The sequence below is a fragment of the Gallinula chloropus genome (assembly GCF_964237585.1).
Source record: "Gallinula chloropus genome assembly, chromosome: Z".
Lineage (NCBI taxonomy): Eukaryota > Metazoa > Chordata > Aves > Gruiformes > Rallidae > Gallinula > Gallinula chloropus.
The window spans coordinates 35,338,442-35,357,962 of NC_140089.1; the positions used below are offsets into that span (position 1 = coordinate 35,338,442).

At 36.3% G+C, this 19,521-nt stretch overlaps 1 protein-coding gene across 1 annotated transcript in view; it reads left to right on the forward strand.

Moving 5' to 3' along the window:
• CCDC171 (coiled-coil domain containing 171) overlaps window positions 1-19,521 on the forward strand; it is a 152,056-nt gene that overhangs the window by 54,706 nt on the left and 77,829 nt on the right. Inside the window, exons 12-18 of the mRNA XM_084278309.1 lie at window positions 1,116-1,316; window positions 3,204-3,371; window positions 5,184-5,372; window positions 10,929-11,433; window positions 12,155-12,271; window positions 17,186-17,412; window positions 18,063-18,245. Of these exons, the coding sequence (XP_084134435.1) occupies window positions 1,116-1,316; window positions 3,204-3,371; window positions 5,184-5,372; window positions 10,929-11,433; window positions 12,155-12,271; window positions 17,186-17,412; window positions 18,063-18,245 (1,590 nt within the window). The remainder of the gene's footprint in view (window positions 1-1,115; window positions 1,317-3,203; window positions 3,372-5,183; window positions 5,373-10,928; window positions 11,434-12,154; window positions 12,272-17,185; window positions 17,413-18,062; window positions 18,246-19,521) is intronic.

Consider the following 19,521-nt stretch of genomic DNA (forward strand, 5'->3'; position numbering starts at 1 on the left):
ATCTTCATATTAATTGATACTTGCACATGATCTGTCATCTCATCTGAACTTTCTGTAGTAATTTATGTCCAGAAGACTGAAGACTTCTGCTTCTGTTGCAGCATCTTCATAAGGCACCTAAAAAATTCACAACCCATTGCAACAGATACTGTATTCATCATGTAAAAACCGAGTTTGCTACGCACAGACAGTGCTGGGTTTTATGCATTAAACCAGTGTCTGACCTTTTAAAATTTTGGTAATAAAATTGTATGTGTGAGTGAAAACTAGATCCAGTCTGAAAACATTTCTGTTAGGTATTTAAATTTGCTTTAATTTTTTAATATTTTCTTTAAAAAGAATAGAAGTTGTGATTGTCTGATGAATTTGTAAGTATCTGTCCTATTAAATTTCCTGTATAGCCAGCAATAATTTTATGAAAAACAAACAATGCTTTTAATTTGACCTTTAGCCAACTTTAGCAGTGCTGGAAGTGCAGTGCTTGTAGGAGAGGAAAGCACGTGTATCTGTCCACTCCATCTCAGCAATCTTTTGCCTGAAGAGAGGTAGTCGGTTTAGTTCTTTGCTTATGTGCTGAGATTTTGTGCTGGTAAAGTGATGATTGTGCTTATGACCATTTCTGATTATTAGTTCCTTCCCGTGGTCAAACTTCCAAATGATTTCCTCATGATTTTTTATCACGCAGATAAAGAATACACTGCCTAACAGCAGCTTTTTGTGTTGCCTGCTGACTTGGCTGTAACAGACCAGACACTGACTGATGAAAATAACAAAATAAATCTTTTCACTAGCTCTGAGAGCTCTCTGCATCCATGTGTTTTGCATCTCAGTTGTGGGGTAGGGGATATTCCGAAGGCCACCGCGTCGTGGCACTTTCCTCTCTCAGAGATAGACGGGCTTCTGATGCCGTCTCGTTACGAGCTGTGGAGAAGGGACTGCTGTCAATTTTGGAATTCTCTCATTGACAAGATACGGTTCAGCTTAGCCTGGAGTCTTTTGAATGCACGTGGCTCTATGACGGTTTACTTCCTGAGGTGCCAGCCACTGGGCGCGGGTAACGGTTCTACAGAGTAAAATTCTTACCAGCTTTTCTGTGCCCTGCTTCTGTTCTGCAGGAAGCTCAGGATAACCTGTCTGATGCCAATCAAGAGTTAAATCATTTGCACACTAAGTGTGCAGACAGAGAGACTTTAATAGGAACTTTAAAAATGGAACTACTGAATGTACAGCAGTGCTGGGAGAAGGAGAAAGTACGTGCCACGGAATCTGAAAAGGAAATCCAGAAGCTTACCAGGGCTTACCAAAAGGATATGGAGGTATTACCAGAGACAAGATGACTGTCAAAAAGAGTCTTTATTTAATCTCAACTTTATACATTTGCATGCATCAGCTGGTTACTCTTAGTTTTAGCAGATTTATCCCCAAAATATGATTTTAAGATACATATTTTGAAATATGTATTTAATATCTACAATATTTTAGGACATACTTGTTCTCTGTCCTTCTGTTCAGAAGTAAAAGCTTAACTCTTCCAGTATTTTGAATTTTTGAACAACTGAGGTTATTTAAAGAGCTATGCCAGATGAGAAATTAATTATTTCTTTCAAATTGAAAGTTCACCAAAATGTTTTACAATTGGAACGTATAATAGCATCATCATCATCACCACGTGTTATTAATTACTGATTAACGTGGCAATCAGCAGACAACAAATGAGGAATTGAGGGGTTTTTGCCTGCAAGCCACAAAACAGAAATTCTTACTTGTGACCTGTTTGCTCACTGTTGTGCTCTATGTGAGAATTGCTTCACAAAGTCTTATTTCAGAACTATTGTCTCCCTCATTTACATATGTTAATTTTGTTGCTTTTCCCCCTCACTAAAGCAGTTCTGTACTAGTAATAGCAATGATACTCTTTATCATAGTTGTCATACATATTGAGCTCATTACTTCCACAAATTTGGACATGGATGCCAACTGAGTAAAAAGGAAACATTCTTTCCACCTCTTTTACAGTCTGGTATTTAAATAGTGTCCACATGAAGCAGCTGGAATTGTTATACACATCAGATAATGATTAAAGTGAAGGAAACTAGAAGCCTGGCTATATTGTAAAGTCAGCATGTCTACAACACTGTGGTTGCATTCAACATGTGTGAATTGATTTTAGGTCTTGGGATGCCTTTATTCCATGCCAAATGGATAATTATCATTGTTAGTTTGTCACAGCTCAAGCAAAAATGGTGGCACACTGGATTTTCTTTGGAGAATTAGGAGAACTGCTAGAAACAAAATTAAACTAAACTAAACTACATTTTTTAATTGCTTAAAATTGCTTGAAATAATTATGAGAAAGTGCACCTAAGTATAATGAAAAGGCTTAGAAAAACCATAGATCCCCATCTTGGCCATCCACAATTTCTTTACATAAAGCCTCATCAAGGCCCCTGGAAAGCAATGGGAACATTTACAATGGTTTACTGACTTCAAATAAAGACTCTATTTCTTGTGGTTTTTGAGATATTGCTTTCTGTTGGTGCCCTAATCAAAATTATTAAGTTGTATATATGTACTAAAAGGATGAAGGCTGTGATTTCTGTTGCATGCTTTTGTTGCTGAAGTTTATTTATAACTTGCATCAATTTATTATACCAATGGCTAAAATCAGTGTAAATGAATGAGGCATGGCTTGTGGAATTTAACTGATGAAGCTATAAACCTATTTTGTCTAGCTATTTAGTCATACATAATCCATGCAAAAACAATTTTTAAAAGACTTTAGAGTGATAGTTGTATAAACAATGTGTTGTGCTGCCAAGCCAGACAATTTTCTGCATGCTATGCAGATACTGGAAATGGCTACAGTTTGAATGTACATGAAAGTGTTAACATAAATTATTAAATTGCATATACTAATAGCATGGAAATGTTTATCTGTATCAGGTCATGGTTGTGACCACCTCAGGATTGGATTTTATTTATATACTGTCTAATTAGACAAATTTTGTAAAACTATTTTCTTACTCTGGCTTTAATATCTGTGGCTGCAAATATTAACATGAGACTAAGGAATTTAGAAAAGGGTTTTTTTTTTTCCAGCTGCATGAAACTCACATTACTGTACATATGATGCATCTCTTTGGATTCTAACACTGTTGAGATACAACAGTTAATTTTTTATTTTTTTTTTTTTTTTGTCTCAGGAGAAGCTAACCTTCCTCCATAGCTTATACCAGCGTTTGGTAGCAGGCTGTGTGCTTATAAAACAACCAGAAGGCATCCTAGATAGATTCTCTTGGTCTGAGCTTTGTACAGTCTTGCAGGAGAATGTTGATTCCCTGATCTTAGACCTCAACAGGGCTAATGAGAAGGTAAGTGTCCTTAGGCACCAGCTACCTCTATTAAATTCAGTGACATTTGTCCACATCACAGTATCATTAAAAAGGACTGACATTCATCTTATTTCAAAAAGAATTTGGACGTTAATAATTCAATACCATTAATTATGGCTTGTCTACAACTCAGTTTGATGCCATTGCTGTGGGCATGTAAATGTGACTGAAGTCTGTATGAAGTCTCTAAGCTCCACTTTCTGTGCAGGACATGCTAATAGTACTAGCCAATATTAGCCACAGGGACCTAATTAAAAGAAAATAAATTAATCTTACTGATGAAGCAATTCAAAGAACTTAGTCATTTACACTAATAAAGCAAGTCTTTATTTTAGCATAAAACAGAAACAAAATGCACTTATCCAGGAACATCATCTTTAAATTATATGTTTATGATTCTGAGTTACTATCTGAAAAAAATGCAAGTGTGATTTGGGGTTTTTTTTTGTGCTTAATTGTAACTTTTGGATTATGAAATTTGTATTCAGAAATACAGTACAAAATACTTACTTTTATAAAACATGTCAATGTTTAAGGGAGAAGCTGTACGTTTTCTGAATTACTTTAATGTGAAGAAGCTCATGTGGCCTTTCTTCCCAGAAATCACTGCATTTTTAGTAACACCTCTTTTTAAATAACTTGCACTGGCTCCACAGAATAATACTTGCCATTGTTTAGGATTTCAGTTCATACTCTGGCTCCACTGATCAGGGCAGTCCTACGGTCTAGTAGAGTGGCTCTGAATCTTGGCTGCCCTGACATTTTGTACTTGAGGCATAGGAAGGGAAAACCTCTTTCAGAGGCCTGAGTGAGGGAAAAGGCTGGTTGTGGTGAATTGTTTTAACTCAGCCCATCACTTGGTGAATACCCCTGCAGTCAATGGAAATTACTAAAGAAGGATAGTATAAAATCTGGATTATGCAGATTGGATGTATGTTTCTGTTTTCCTTTTGAAGCCAAGGTGGAAAGGGACTGGAAGGGAAGGGAGTTAATATTGTTTGCAGTGTTTTGGGGGTTGTTTCTTACGGTTTCTTGGGTTTTAATTTAGTATGGTTATTGAAATTGTTACTTCTCTAGGGATCTTCTCATGTGCTTAGCAGATCTTTAGGGATTTGGGACAATGTTGTTATGTGCTGTACCTGCTTTCCCAGAACAAAATTTTCCTTCAGTTTTGTGTGATCTGTTTGGAAGGTATCTTGCTGATATACCCTAGTAACAAGCTGTAGGCTTGAGTCTGGAGGTCACTGCTAGCTTGATTCATTCCTCCATTTAGTTTGCATGGGAGCTGTGAAGCTGAAACACAGAGTGAATCCCTTCATGCTTGTTGAAAACACATCATCAGTGAATGAGCTACTTGTGAGAAAAGCATACTATATGCTAAAATTTCCTGAAATTATTTTAATGCTTATTAATATGTGGGCTGTCTTAACTTTCCAATAAAATTAGGGGCTGTTTTTTCATTATTGCTTACCATCCTTGGACTGGACTGGTAGAGTCCAGTCTCTAATTTAGCAGCACAATATGTAATGTACTTTTTTCAAAGAAGTATGGTCAGTGTCCAGTTCAAGTTTCCAAGGAAGAAGGCAACAGATACCTGCAAGGTGGTTTAAGGATGGCACAACTGAAATAAAGGGAAACTAGTTATTCAAAAATAATGTCTCATTTTTTTGCAAGATTCAAATAATCTGTTGTGAAGGGGTTTTACTTAGTTTTATTAAATATATTGAAGAAATTAAAATTAAAAGGTGTATGGGAGGTAAAATAATTTCTTTTTAAATGCTTGTCACACAGATATCTCACCTAGAATGTGTTTGTAAGAACAAGTCCGATACTGTCAAGGAGCTTCAGCAGAGCCAGGAAGATGCTTTTAGCAAAATGGCTGAACAGATGAAAGCACAGGAAAGCTGTTGGCAGAAACAAAAAGAGTATCTGGAACAGCAGTACTCAGGTCTCCTTGGGGAAGTTCATGCAAGGGCACAGGTATGGTGCTGTGAACTTCTGTTTTTTTTTTTTTTTCTTGTAAATATTTGATGAGTTATTTCAGCATCTTAAGCTCCTAACCAAGTTAAGGTTGTTTGGGAATTTTAGGATATCTTTAAAATGAAAAATCCCCCAACAGCAAACCACCCTGAACAAACAACACTGTGCTAGTATTAACATAATAATAAATAAATAATTTTGTTAAAGCATTCTAGATATGAATTGCTTCATTTGGTCTAGCGTTTTTTTTTGAGAATGTAAGATTGAAATTGCTGATTTTAAGAATTATACAGGGCAGCAGCTACTTTTTCAGTGTCATGTTTTGCAGAAACTCCCTAGAGTAATAGTAATGTGGTGTCATCTGAGGATAAATTTAGGTACATACATTCTGACCCTGAGAACAAATTAGCAGTTAGTGGTAGATTTCAATAGTATTGAAGGACTTTGTTATACAGAAAGTACAGAGAGTAGTGGTCACAAGTGTAAAACTGTCATTGCTGATTGTTAGAGGAGTTACTTGCAAAATAAAATTTTCACTGTCAGTCTGCAACCACAATTCACTGACTTGACAGTCACATTCCTATATACGTGTTTAAGTTACAAGTGTTACAAAATAGAGGAAATAAGATATGCCTTGTTTCTTGTGACTGCCACCTGAAACCTGCTTCATCAGAAGAATGCTGTATTTGACTCAGATTTTGGACTTGGAAATCTTTGCACTCTGAAAAATGTACTTAGGAAATATTCTTTTTTTTGGAGCAACTTATACTAATTATGAATTAGTTAAAATATTGTGTATATTTTTTTCTTGATACTTGCATTTCACATTGGATATTGGCAATGCTAAAAACCATCCCTATGAGTGGAATAACTGGCACCTAGGCTTATATTAAGTTTCCTTAACATCCTGTAGGTTCATCTCACAAAAATAATGATGAGACAAGAAAGTTTAATTTTAATACCGACTTTTCATTCCTAAAGAAAAAGTGGAGCTACACAGTTTAGATTTCTACATCTTGTCGATGCTACACTAAAGAATGGTCTGAGTCAGCTATAGGACAAGAGGAAATGCTCTCAAGTTGTGCCAGGGGAGGTTTAGGTTGGATATCAGGAGAAATGTCTTCTCCATAAGGGCTGCCAGTCACTGGGACTGCCCAGGAAGTTGTTGAGTCACCATCTGTGGGAGGCATTTAAAACATGCATAGATAAGGGTGTTTAGGGACACCGTTTAGTGGTGGGTTTGGCAGTGCTGGCTCAGTGATTGGGCTCAATGATTGTAAGGGTCTTTTCCAACCAAATGCTTCTGTGGTTCTGCCTCTTCCAGAACTCTAGCGTGTTGTGGAGAGTTGGTGCTGTGCAGTACCGTGCCATTGTTTGGGCTGGTGCTGAACCTGCCAGTCTTATCAGTTGAAATGTGTGGACTGCAAGCAGACCATGTACTGCAAACATGGCTCTCTTGTGGAACAGGTGTTCGGCATGTCTTCTGGAAAAGACTATCTGTCAACTTGCTGTACAGGACTACTGGGTTTCTAAAGGGAAATGCTTTCCTATAGAAACATCTGGACATGTTTTCTGACACGAATTATACAGTGTTGGAGCACAAGCCGGTAGTGTAATACAGGCAGTGCAATGTCTGTATAAAAATCAGATGATTCAATACCACTTTGTCTCACCTTTTTTCTGTCCCATGTTCCAGTTTTGCCTTCCTTACCATTCAGTGTCAATCTGGGAAGAATACAGACTAATTTCTTATGAATTTCTAATTTGTCACTGATTTTGGACCTGTAAATACCAGATTAAGCCTTTCCCTTCCTGGGATCTGTGTAGGGTCCATGCATGTCTGCTCTTGGGGCTGTTGTGATCCTGATAGTTTGCTTTTCGGAAGACTTGACTGTCTTCTACCAATTCCATTTTGAGCCATATTTGTCTGCGAGTTCACTGCTCTGTTGGATTAGAAGTGTGCAGACAGACTAATGTTACAGCCTTGTTTCCATAAGAAACAAGGAAAAATGTACCACAAGTTATGGAATGTCTTCAAAGAGTCTTTTAGATATTATTGAGTGCCAGCATTTATTTACATAGAAATGCAGAATGCCACATTTAAGTTTAATTATTTTAGCAGGCTTTATTTACTCAATATTACAGGAAATATATAACCAGTGTAAGTGGAATATAAGTTGCTAGTATTCTGTATTTCTTTGAACTACTGTGGGTATCCTCACTCTAAGACTCTAAGGAAACTGTAGCAACTTACTGTTAGTTCCTTTCTGGAAAGGGAAAAGTGATTTTTGCTGTCCTGCACCAAGATAATGGTACAGCATAGGATGCATCTTTTTATTTGTAACTTGTCAACCAGTGTTCCATGCCTTCTTCTTTTTTCTTAGAGATGCTGGGTTGAGACTACTTTAATTTTTCCATGTGTTGGTACATGTATGAAGGCAAAGTGAAGACTGTCAATTCAGGCCCTCAGGAGTTAACAGAGAGTTCTAATAGCACAGCAACATGAGAAATGTACCTTGGAAATTATTGTTTCTGAAGTTGGGAGTTGGGGTTTTTTCAGAATGGTGTCCTTATGATTAAAATGTAACATTGCAAAATCTGAAGGTTTTAATAGCAGTGACACCTGCCACTGCTTGTGTCTCTGCCCAGCACTGTTCAGGGTCCATGACTCCAAGATAGGATCTATGGATGTTAATAGGTACTACTTCACAGCTGTTACTGTAGGTCAGATGGATGGTGTAATCAGAAAGCAGTTTTACTGTTTTTCTGTAGGGCAGAAATTCCCAGAGTGGCCTTATCACAGATCAGCAATAAACAAGGCACTCCATAGATACTGCTCTTCTTTGTCCCTGGTCTCCATGTTTAGAGACTCAGTGGAGCTTAAAATGCATATGCTTTTTCCTTGCCTTTTGTAGCAGAAGCACAGTCCTCTTGGTTTCATAGTGGGCCATTTTGAAAATTTACTATGCCTGTTCCTTAGCCTCACAGAAATTATTTGTCCAGACTCTGCATAGTCTCACAGGAAATGTTCTCTGAGTTTTAACTATCAGTTGTTGCTTGTTTATTGTGTAGACATTTATTAATCTGTCCCCATTTTTTTGTGACAGCCACTTAAAATAGAAGGATTTTGTTCTGATATGCAAAAACATGTGGTAAGAGAAAAATCCTGGTAACTACTTTAAATATGTTAATTTGAAAAGAAAAATTAAAGGTTTGCTAAATAAGAAAGGGAAAAAGTCCTCTAGGGAGGAAAAAATATTTTCTTTTATTGTCACCTTTTTTGTTTTCTTTGGAAGCAAGGCAGGTGAATTAAGGCTGTGGAATTTTGTGGTTTTTATCAGAAGTCAGTGCAATCAGTACAAAGGGAGAAGTGCGTGCAGCTATACTCTTTAAATATACCAGGTGTCTTGATAGGGGAGTCTGGCCGGTGTACTTAAAATACAGGAAAGAAATGGAGGAGTGCAGTGTTGATAGTTATTTAGAGGTATAGTTGTGTACATTTAGAACAACAGAACATCTGAAATAGAGGAAAAAATCCACAAAGCTCTGCAACCCAGTGAAATGTGTTACCAAAGCTCAAGCACTGAAGAAAGTTGACTTGCCAGTGTTTAGGAAGAGCATTCTATGTCCCTTTCAAAAACTGTGATTTTAAGCTTTGAAGAAAACACTAGAAACAATGTGGAGTAATACAAAACCAGTTATTAGCTGATAAAAACAGTAAAAGTGTCTTTTCCTACAAATCTTTCATATTTCTACAGCGTGGCTTGTTCACTTTTGCATATTACCAGATAGACATAAATGTAGACACTAGGCTTTTTTTTTTTTTTTCTTTTTAAAAAGTAAGCTTTAATTAGCCAGAGCACTGAATGTTGGTATTGCTGCCCAACGGTCCTATAGGAATCACACTTTGTTTACTCAGATATTGGCCTTTCACCTGTGATGGCCAGAAACCGTAAGTTGTTTTCTAAATTCGGCTTACCTTTTCAGTTTCTTCCAGTCATGCTATCAGGGTTTTTTCTGTAAAAATCAAACACTGTAAATAATGCAGTAGCACTGAAAGTATTGTACATGCTCATACTTAATTTTAAAGTAGTAAAGTGACATAGAAGACTATAGATTGCATTTCGTAATTAAATCTATGCTATTTTTGTAGCACTGAAAGTATTTTAATAATGCTACAAATTCTACCTCTTCCAAAAAATAATAAAATATTTACTTGGTCAAAGACATTCTGAACTGGCTAGGATACATCTCTACAGAAGCATGGGATCTTTTATTTCCATTGTAGGGGTAGCGGTGTAATTTCACCCCCCTATCACCATGCAGGATAAAGGAAGGAATAGAAACTAGGGTGCTTCCTTACCACTTGCTTGGGGTACCAAATAGAACACGTGGGATTGTGGCTGCATGACACTGTTTCACTTCTCTTTTAGCCACTGCTAACGGGAATAACTTCACCCCATTTTTAACAAAATTGCTTGTAGCTCTGTGAGGTAGCTGAATCTTAACATAATCCTCTCTTCATCATACAGACTTGTCATTCCATTAATGTTTACCTTTTTGTGTCCATGTGTCATAACTGGAGTTCAAGCGTTTAACTTGAGCCTGTGGGTTCTTTGTGAACAGTGCCTAAAATTTATTACCTCCTTATACTCCTGGATCACGTTTAAATGTAGCCCAAAGTGGTTCCAATCACAGAAGACTTTCATGCATGAAGCAGCCAGTCTGAATCTCTGAGGTACTAACATAGTGCCTTGATTCCTGTACGAGAACTGCATGTTATGAAAAGCAACTGGTCTGCAGAGTCTAAGCTTATTCCTGGCATTCCTTGGCTAGTTAGCATCTCATTTTTGCTACAAGGGTTTATGTTTTTACATCTCCCTCCTTCACGGTATATACAGAAGAAAAATAGTTCTGCAAGTTGACAGTATCTGTAATGGCACTAGTCAAAATAACAATACCTGTAATACACTGTTCTTCTGAAAACTCAGTTCTGTATGAGACCTAATTAATCTGTGAATATATAAGTAGGGGGTTGATTACAAAGTAATTAAGAGATCACCTTTACTTCCCCTTTCCCAGCTGCTGCCAATCTGTCTAGGTTTATCTTCCAGCGTCATCCTTCTTTTTTCCTCTCTCTAACATTAACTTTCTTTTCAGCTTTGAAGTGCCATATTCTTTCTGAAATCGGAGCGTGTAATTGCTTATTGTTAAGCCAACTCATAAAACAATATTGTTGTCAATGAGGTACTGTTGGACCTTCTGTGGGCTACAGCCGCACAAGTGGATTATAGTCAGAAATCTGGAGTACATTTGTAGTTGAAGACTGTGCAAATTGTCCTCATGCTGCTGTTTTATTTTCATTTATCTGGTTCTGTGAGTGTTTGCTAGAAGAGATACTTTGACAGTCAGTACTAATAATTTTTGTTCCTTTAATAAGGTGTTAATTTGAAGCTGAAAAAATAAATTCTTTTATCTTTTGTCTATGTAAAAATAATTTTGTTATTAAAAAAAATGCAATTGTTATTTTCTCTGTTTTTTTTCCCTTTGTCCCAGGAATACCAAGAAACAGCAGAGAAAAACAAGGAAAAAAATTATGTCCTTGAAAAAAGACAGGAGAAATTGACCCTTGAAAATGTTTCTGTGAAAAATACATTAATGCAGCTTCAGAAGGAGCATTCATCTCTCCTGGCAGCCTGTGCACTATTGGCAGGTGCCCTGTATCCTCTTTATGGCCGATTGTGTGCCATGTCTTCCCAAAGAGTCCTTCTCCAAGATCAGGTCAACATTTATGAATTAGTGAACCAGGAGATTAGGACCCTAGTTCATGCTCTTTCTGATGTAGAGGAAAATAATCAGGATGAAGCAAAACTGAAGAAGAAAAAAATTAAAGGCCTGATTCATGTGTTCCGAAGAGGTGTGATTGCCGTTTTGGCAGCTAATAGACTTAAACTTTTAGCCCAGTCTTCTAGCTCCCTCTTCTCCTGGGTAAACAGCTTCAAAGAAGGCACTGGAATTCTGGTTTGTATGGGAGACTCCAAAGGCAAGCGTAATCTGTCAAGTAAGCTAATTGTTTTCCGCTTTGATAAGTGTTGTGTTAAATTACATGGTTAGTGAAAAACAAATAGTAATGATGTATTAATAGAGTGTAAAGACAATTTTAATGACATTTTGAAAAACGTAATTTCTGATTCCGGCATTTCTTGATCGATGTAAATTCCCCTTAATAGGAGATGCTTAGTTTGTTATACCTGGAGGGAGAAGTTACAACTACACATGTGAATACGTTTAGTATCTTTGATATTTGCATTATGAATTTCAGAAGTAGGTGCTAGTGCATCTCTGTAGTAAATATCTTATATGTTCCAAAATAATAGACCATCAACATTTTTTAAAAAAGATAGTTCCTCTTATTAATAACTTTTGGTGATCTATTTCCTACGAAAAATGCAAAAGGTTGCTTTCTGATGCAGGTAAAACAGTACTGTAGTATTTCTGAATTTTTCTTTAGAGATTCTGTAGTCATCTTGTCCTTTTCTGTTAGCAGACCAGCTCATGTTTCCCCCTACAAGTTTAAAAGGTGTAAAACATGTTTCTCAAGCTAGAAGTTCTACCTACTTTTCCATTTTAGTAGTTCTGGAAATACATTCAATAGAGTATAAATTGATATGAAAGAAGAATTAGTCTGTGACAAATACTTAGTTTTATGAAAGAGCTGGAGAGAGTAGCGTGGCTTACCTGAGTTACTCAACATTATTGCTGGCTACAATTCTGTTTCACAGGTCACAAAGAGGAACAAATTCACTGTCTTGAAGCACTGAACTGGTTTACTAGTTCTGACCTCCTTGCTGCAATAATCAGTTCTGTCACTGAATTACAGGATGTTGTTAACAAACCAGGTAATTTCAGTATATTCTTGTAGTAGATTTCCATTTTTAGGATTTTATCTGAATTATTCTGGATCAAATCTCTGGAGAGCTATATTGTTGCAGTAGATTAATTTTCTGTCATTTGTGAGATGATACTTTGTAATTTCATTTTATACAGTCATGGAAACAAAAGGGTGCAGAGTGCTTCTAGAAAGCCTATAAACATTTTTGCCTGTTTTGGTGTAAGATGAGAAAAAACCAAAATATTTACATCTTGCCAATAGAAATTTGGCTAGCCTGTTCTTAAAAGCTTCCGATGAAGTAATATTTAAAAGCTTTCAGTTTAACTTGTTCCACTGTTCCAATATTTTAAAAGTATTTTCCTGAAGCTCAAGCTATTTTTATTTTCCATAGAGAAAAATCTACACAATTTCTGTCTACTTAATTTGTATTTCTTAAGTGCAGGTCCTAAAACTGGCACAGAATTCAACCTGGGACATTATCACTGCTGACTGAAATAAAGTAATTTCCTACTGTTTTTTATATGATAGGAAATCTAGAATTTCCAAATATGGAAAACAGTTGAATTTCAATACTATTTTCATCTGATTTACTTGCTATATTATGTTTTTTGAGAGAGAAATAAAATGCTCTCAATTGACATGATGTATACCAGTCTTCCTTTTATATCTCTACTGTGTTCCCTATCTAAGTATATACTTAATTGGATTTGTGTCTAGATCCCCTAATTTTCTCAGTCTCTCATTGCATATAATTCTACTAAGCTTATGGAAAATTCTAGTGCCAGTCTCTGGAAATCTCACTTCTTTATTCCAAGCTGTTAAATATCTATCTTAATGTCTTTGCAGAGAAGACTGATGTTAGATCTCACTTGGTTCCTCTGCATTGCTGTCATCCATAGTTGTTTGGTACCTGGCAGTTTCAAAGTCCCAACAATTCTGTCACAAAACAAAGGATATTAAAGGAAGAATAATTTATACAGATAGAGGTAAATAGCAGGACAGAGAAGAGATCATACGTTTCCCAGAAGTCTGAAAAGTAAACTGGTACAAGTAGTCAATCATTGAATCATTGCTGTTCAGTTTCAGGTGCTTTCATTTCCTTGTTTCAGCAACTTGAATTTACATCATTTGGAATATTTACAAGGTTTATACTGCAAATAGTGCTGTTTATTATAGTGTTGGGTAAGAGCAGCAAACTGAAACAGAATCAAGAGAATCTTTACTACAGCAGCATTGATGTGTTGAAGCAACTGGTTACAATACCCTAAACCTCATAGTATTTTGCCAGTGTTGAAGTATATGAGAACTGTGGTGTACTCTATTTACTTGTCATCTCTTCATTCAACACAGTTTCGGTTTTGAGAATTAGGAGACTCCATGCCAAGAAGTTGTTGGCCCCAGTCAGTTTGGTGATTGATAGCTTATCTCTAATTTTTAAATAATTTTCATAGAACTTCAAGATCTAACCACTCATACGTTGGAATTCTGTTGCTCGTGAGATGAAAAGTCTCCCAAGAATCTTTGGATAAAAAAATAGCAATAAATTATTTAAAGTTTGACATGAAATTTCCGGAAGTATAGAAGTGATAAGGCTCTGAAGGAAAATATTTTAAAGAAAGCTTGCACACTTAGGAAATTATTTTATGTTTTCTAACTCGTAATTCATTTAGGGTTTAAATATTCAAATTGATTTAAAAATTTTGAAAATTTAAAAAATATAAATAGGCGCCTGCTCTCTTCAGATCTTGAAAGAATGGCATTTCCAGGTTAGACAGTACATCCCAGGAGAGCGTAGGCATGAGAAGGTGCTATCTAGATGTAAAATATGGAATGATTTGTTGTCTTGTAAAGATGGCTGGCTTCAGGGCAACCATTGGAGGCAGCTGAAAGAAACCAAATCCAAATCAGTCAGGTAACTTCAGAAATTTTGTTTTGTGCCGTGCTGGTGATTTGAGGCAAATTTCTTGAGCTTTTAGTTTTTTTAAAAGTGTTTTGGGATTGATATTCTTTATCATTTCCCTTCACACTGTTCATTAGTTTGGTTCTTATTCCAGCATGTCTTGGAATGACCTCTTAGCTTCAATTTGAATCTAGTTGGGGTTTCTTGTTTTGGTTAATTTTTTTTCTAATTTTAATTGTGTAGATTTGTTTGAACAGCACTTGTAATGAAATAAACCAGAGAAATTAAAGCTCAAGATTTTTGAATACAAATTGTACACTGTTGCATACACAACATTGTAGCTTGTCCAGTAGTACTAAGCTCATCCTGCTGACTATTCTGTTTCACCAAAACAGAGTAAACAGGAATTCACAGACTCACAGAATGGCAGGGGTTGGAAGGGGCCTCTGGAGATCATCTAATACAACCCCTCTGCCAAAGCAGCACCACCTAGGGCAGGTTGCACATGAATGTGGTCAGACAGGTTTTGAGTAGAGAAGGAGACTCCCCAGCCTCTCTGGGCAGCCTGTCCCAGAGCTCTGTCATCCTTGAAATGAGGGAGTTTTGCCTCACATTGAGATGAAATTTCCTGTCTTCCAGTTTGTGCCTGTTGCCCCTTGTCCTGTCATTGGGCACCACGGAGAAGAGTCTGGCCCCTTCCACTTGACATCCAAGCTTTGGATATTTTTATGTGTGAATGAAATTCCCTCCCAGTCTTCTCTTTTCCAGGTTAAACAGCCCCAGCTCTCAGCCTTTTCCTATATGAGAGATGCTCCAGTCCCTTCATCATCCTTGTAAACCTTTTATAGTCATTCTTTCTTCTCTGTCAGTGAAGTAAGATTTGTCACTTTTCAATGTTTTTTTTCTTCTTCATTTGTGTAATGTTAGAATTAATTGCCTTTGTGATATACCTGTATTTGTGTTGTTAATTCGTTATGCACATTGCAGTGTACATAATTTAAGGCTTTCTTGGTAATTCCTTGATGCTGCATGGGCAGGTACTTAAAGTGTATATGCATAAATCTTATATTCTCTTTCCAATGATTGTAGATACAGTTCCTTGTGGAATTGTGTTATGGTCTCATTTCATCTTTCAAAGCAGTCAGTAACTCACATCAGTATGCTTCTGTGGAAGTACTCCAAACTGCTCTTCATAGAGAAAAAAAGAAAGAAAGAGTTTGTGATTTGAGCAGTAGATCATCAACAGTATGCTTGTTTTGATATTTACTAAAAATTGCGGCAAAGGGAGGGTTTTTTTTTAGAAGGTTTTGATGTCATCGTATATGGAAGGCAATCCAAATGTTCTAGTTTTAATTTTAGGTTAATTTAAGTGTACAATCAAACTAAGCAATGCATCATGACTAGAGAAAAGAGATGGTCTTTGAAGCTGAAAGACAGATGGGACAAGATAAATCTGTGATAAGAGTTAAAATAATGAAGGTAACTTATCTTTTATGTGATCAGTAATACAGAACCAACATAAGGAAAGGAGAGGAGCCTTGGCCAAAGTAAACAGAGCATTACAATATCAGTTTCTTCTGGGTATGAGAAGAATAATATTTTTTTAATTTCAAAGGATGCTTTGTTAGTTGAAGTGCAAGATAAAAATGCTGGATAAGATTTTTAGCTTTGAAGATGAATAGAAAGAGTGCTATCTTAGACATGAAGAAAAGGGTGATTTACTACTAGCTGGGGTTATGGAGAGCATGCACTCAAAACCGGTACTCCACTTAAGTACCGGAATCTTTGGAATGGTGGTATTTTGAAACAAAGCAGGAGAATGGCTCTGAAAAAAGAATATTTGACTTTATCATGTGCTTTTTTTAAACTTACAGATAAATTTCGTATGTCTAAATGATAAGTTCTGTATGATAAGAATCATAATCTAAAAATATCAATAAGGACGTTCTGTTTCCTGTGAACCTTTGGCTTTATCCTCACAAAACGTTAAAAGAAAAAAATTAACTTTAAAAAGCTATGGGTTTTTTTCTGTTTGTACTCTGAAGTAAATATTTTAATTCACTGCAGCAACAGGATATCTGCTGTACTACTGAATGTAAATAAGCTCTTCCATGCTTGTCATCTTACACTGATAAGTATCATAAGACAAGTAATGACAGATTAAGACCTGCCTAGCAGAGGGAAAACTAAATTACAAGACTTTTATTAAGGCATAAATAAACCTATTAACTGTTATCTGGAATACCAATTAGTGGAAGGAGCACTGACAATTTTATTTATCAACATTAAACACAATTATTAATTACAGACCTGACGAATCTAGCAGTAAGCAGGACATGTTGGGTGTGCTGGGGCCTTAAGTCCATTATATGAGAAGGATGATTACCAAAATCCTGTGGGGAAATAAGTAATTGTAGCTGTAAAATTTTAATTGCCTTGGAATAAGGTAAATTATATTCTCTTGTCTCAGAATATAAATAGTATGGCATTAAGGTACCAAGCCTCACTAATTTTGAATAGCAAATGATTTAGACATCTATAGAGGGGAGGGAAGAGGAGTCAAGAAACCCTCAGAAATTTGCATTGTAAATATTGCGATAAGGTGGTTTGCCATGTGCTGTCACATCTGACATACTTGACCTGGCTTGCATTTCCTTGCATATGTGCTACATGTTTTCTGAATTACAAAATTAGAACATCCAAGACTCAAGGAAGTACAGTATCAGAAGAGAGCATACAAACAACAAGGAAGTTATTCTTTGACAAACCAACCCTATTCTTTAGAATCCTATTCCACCGTTGCATACAGAGACTCATAGGAGGGGAGTGCTTATTGCTAAATACAGAATTTGTCCCAAAGTTTCTCTGAGATAGTTCTGTGAACTCAACTTTATACTTGTTAGTGGAAGTTTCCTGCTGAGTATATAAAAGGTGCTATTTGTTGTTGATTTTATTTCGACTGGAAAAAGCCACAAAACTAATACCCTACTTGATTTTTCTTTTCTGTTGTTAATCTTAAAGATCCAAAGCCCTGGCTTTCTGAACACCTGCTTTTAAGTGCAGCCAGGAACTCCTTTTCAAAACTTATGGACAAGCTGAATGTAATAATGGAGACTGTTCCACTAGACAACAGCAGGAGCATTATGTGTCTGGAGAAAGACTCCTTGGTACAGAGGCTGGCTCATGGACTTCATAAAATTAATACCCAGGCCCTGGAAGCTGGATTGTGTGACAGAATACCCATTATGGTAGGCATATTTCTACTGCTGCTTCATGTAAACAATAGTTTCACAGCATAAGTGTTATGGTGAAGTTGTCTTAATAGTACCATTAGTTTTGTCTCAGATTTTTTTGTACATCTGTTAGATTGTGCTTAACTATGTAGAGAATCAAAATTTGATTTGCAACACCTGTAAGCCTTAAGGCATGAATACACCTTTTATTGTCAAAGAATTTGAGATTTGATGTATCCAAGGAAGACAGATAGATGGTTCTATCAGAATTGTATGTGCTTTAAAACAAACTGGTTTTTGGCTTTAACTAAATGCTAAGGTTGGGTGCTTTTGGGGTTGTTTTTGTTTTTGTTTTTTTTTCTTTTTTTCTTCTGCACACTGCTCTGTCTTTCAGTAGAGGTAACCTTCTTCCCATTAACCAAAATGAAAGCATGAATTCTTTCGCTTGTAATCTGCCTTTTATTTTGGGTCTTACATGAAAAAAGATGCTTTTCTGTCAAATTTTCAGTAACCCTCAACAGTACATAAAACAGGTTTGCATTTTTGCATTCATGTGTCTTTTAGATACAAAGGACAAAATGACAGCTTGGGTATTAAATGTGATTGATTTTATTGCCAAAATAGCACATTTTATAGCACATTCATTTGTTTCTGATTACTAACAGAACAGTATAGCATCCTTGCAGAAGCAAATATTTGAATTTACACAAAGACTTCATACAGCAGAGGTGGAACGCCGCTCATTGCGCCTAAAACTTGCAGAATTCAAACGGAATTTCAGTGAAATGAAGAGAGAAGCTGACAAAGCCCAGAGCCTACAAGAGCAATTAAATATTTTTAAGCAATCTGTAAGTATATTTGATTTAGAGCAGACTGCTTACAAGAGATCCTTTTTACAATTTTTAAAATTTGTATTCCTCTGAAAAACAAATATAAAATCATTCTAATGTTAATAGAATTTCCCAGCAAATTTGCCTTGTAAATGCTACTGAACTATGTCAGATGTATTTAGAAGTAATCTCTTTTCTACAAGATTTTCTCTCTGATTTGTAGAATCAGATATTCTGCGTAAATTACATGTTTGGTGTTCAACAACACAGGTTTTCTTCCTTATATTGGAAATGTTGATGTGAGGTGTGGTTTATATACCCTAACACGTTTTAAAGATTTAATTTCAGCAGAGTAAAGACAGCTGGATTGAGGGTATCCAATAAGTACGTTCATGAGAAGTTCATAAACCGTAACTGTAGTATTTTAAATTCTGCATGGATATTGCTGAATGTTATCATAGACATTTTATTGTATCTTTGAGTGTGGGTTACATCCTAAGCTAACCAGTGCAGATACTAGTGTGACTGTTTCCTTGATGGAGAACGTTTATGTCAAGAGAAAAAGAAAGCCCTCTTCTTCATGGTCAGTAGCACATATGCACCAAATTCCTCTGACCCTTGGTGTCATTGATCAATTTATTTAAATATTATGGATTTGCTAACCTGTCAGTAGCACTCTGTGGCAGGAATGAGAAGACACAACAGAGAGGTTTCTTAATCATTTGAAGTCACAGCACAACAAATAATGGACATCATGTTTGAGGGATTGTTGCCATTTTCTGGGTTGTCAGTTTGTTCCCTGTGCCTTCAGTCCTTACTGGAGGGGAAGAAACTGGCCTTGCTTTAGAATGCTGGAAGTTCACTGGGCGTGTTTCCTCTTATGCGTATTTTCTGTAGGTTGCATTCAGAGGTGAGCTCACATGTAAGCTATCTCAGAAAGTAAATGGATGAGGATTCTTATGCATGCCTTACAGATGCACAGTCTAACTGAAACAGTTGTGTCCCAGAATAAGAAGCCATTCCTAGCTGGCAAAATAGACTTTTTTACTCAAATGGACAAGGTCACATCTAATCATCTTCAGTTTTGCTCTTACTGGCTTTTATTCTCTTAAAATTCTGGGACAGTTAGATGAAACTCCCATTTTAGATTGTCACTCAAACACAGATGAAGACTTTCCTTGAAGAATTAGTTTCTTCTTTGGATAGGGCTCTGAGCAAGCTGGTCTGGTGGAGGGTTGGAACTACATGGTCTTTGAGGTCCTTGCCAGCCTAAACCAGTCTGTGATTTTGTAAT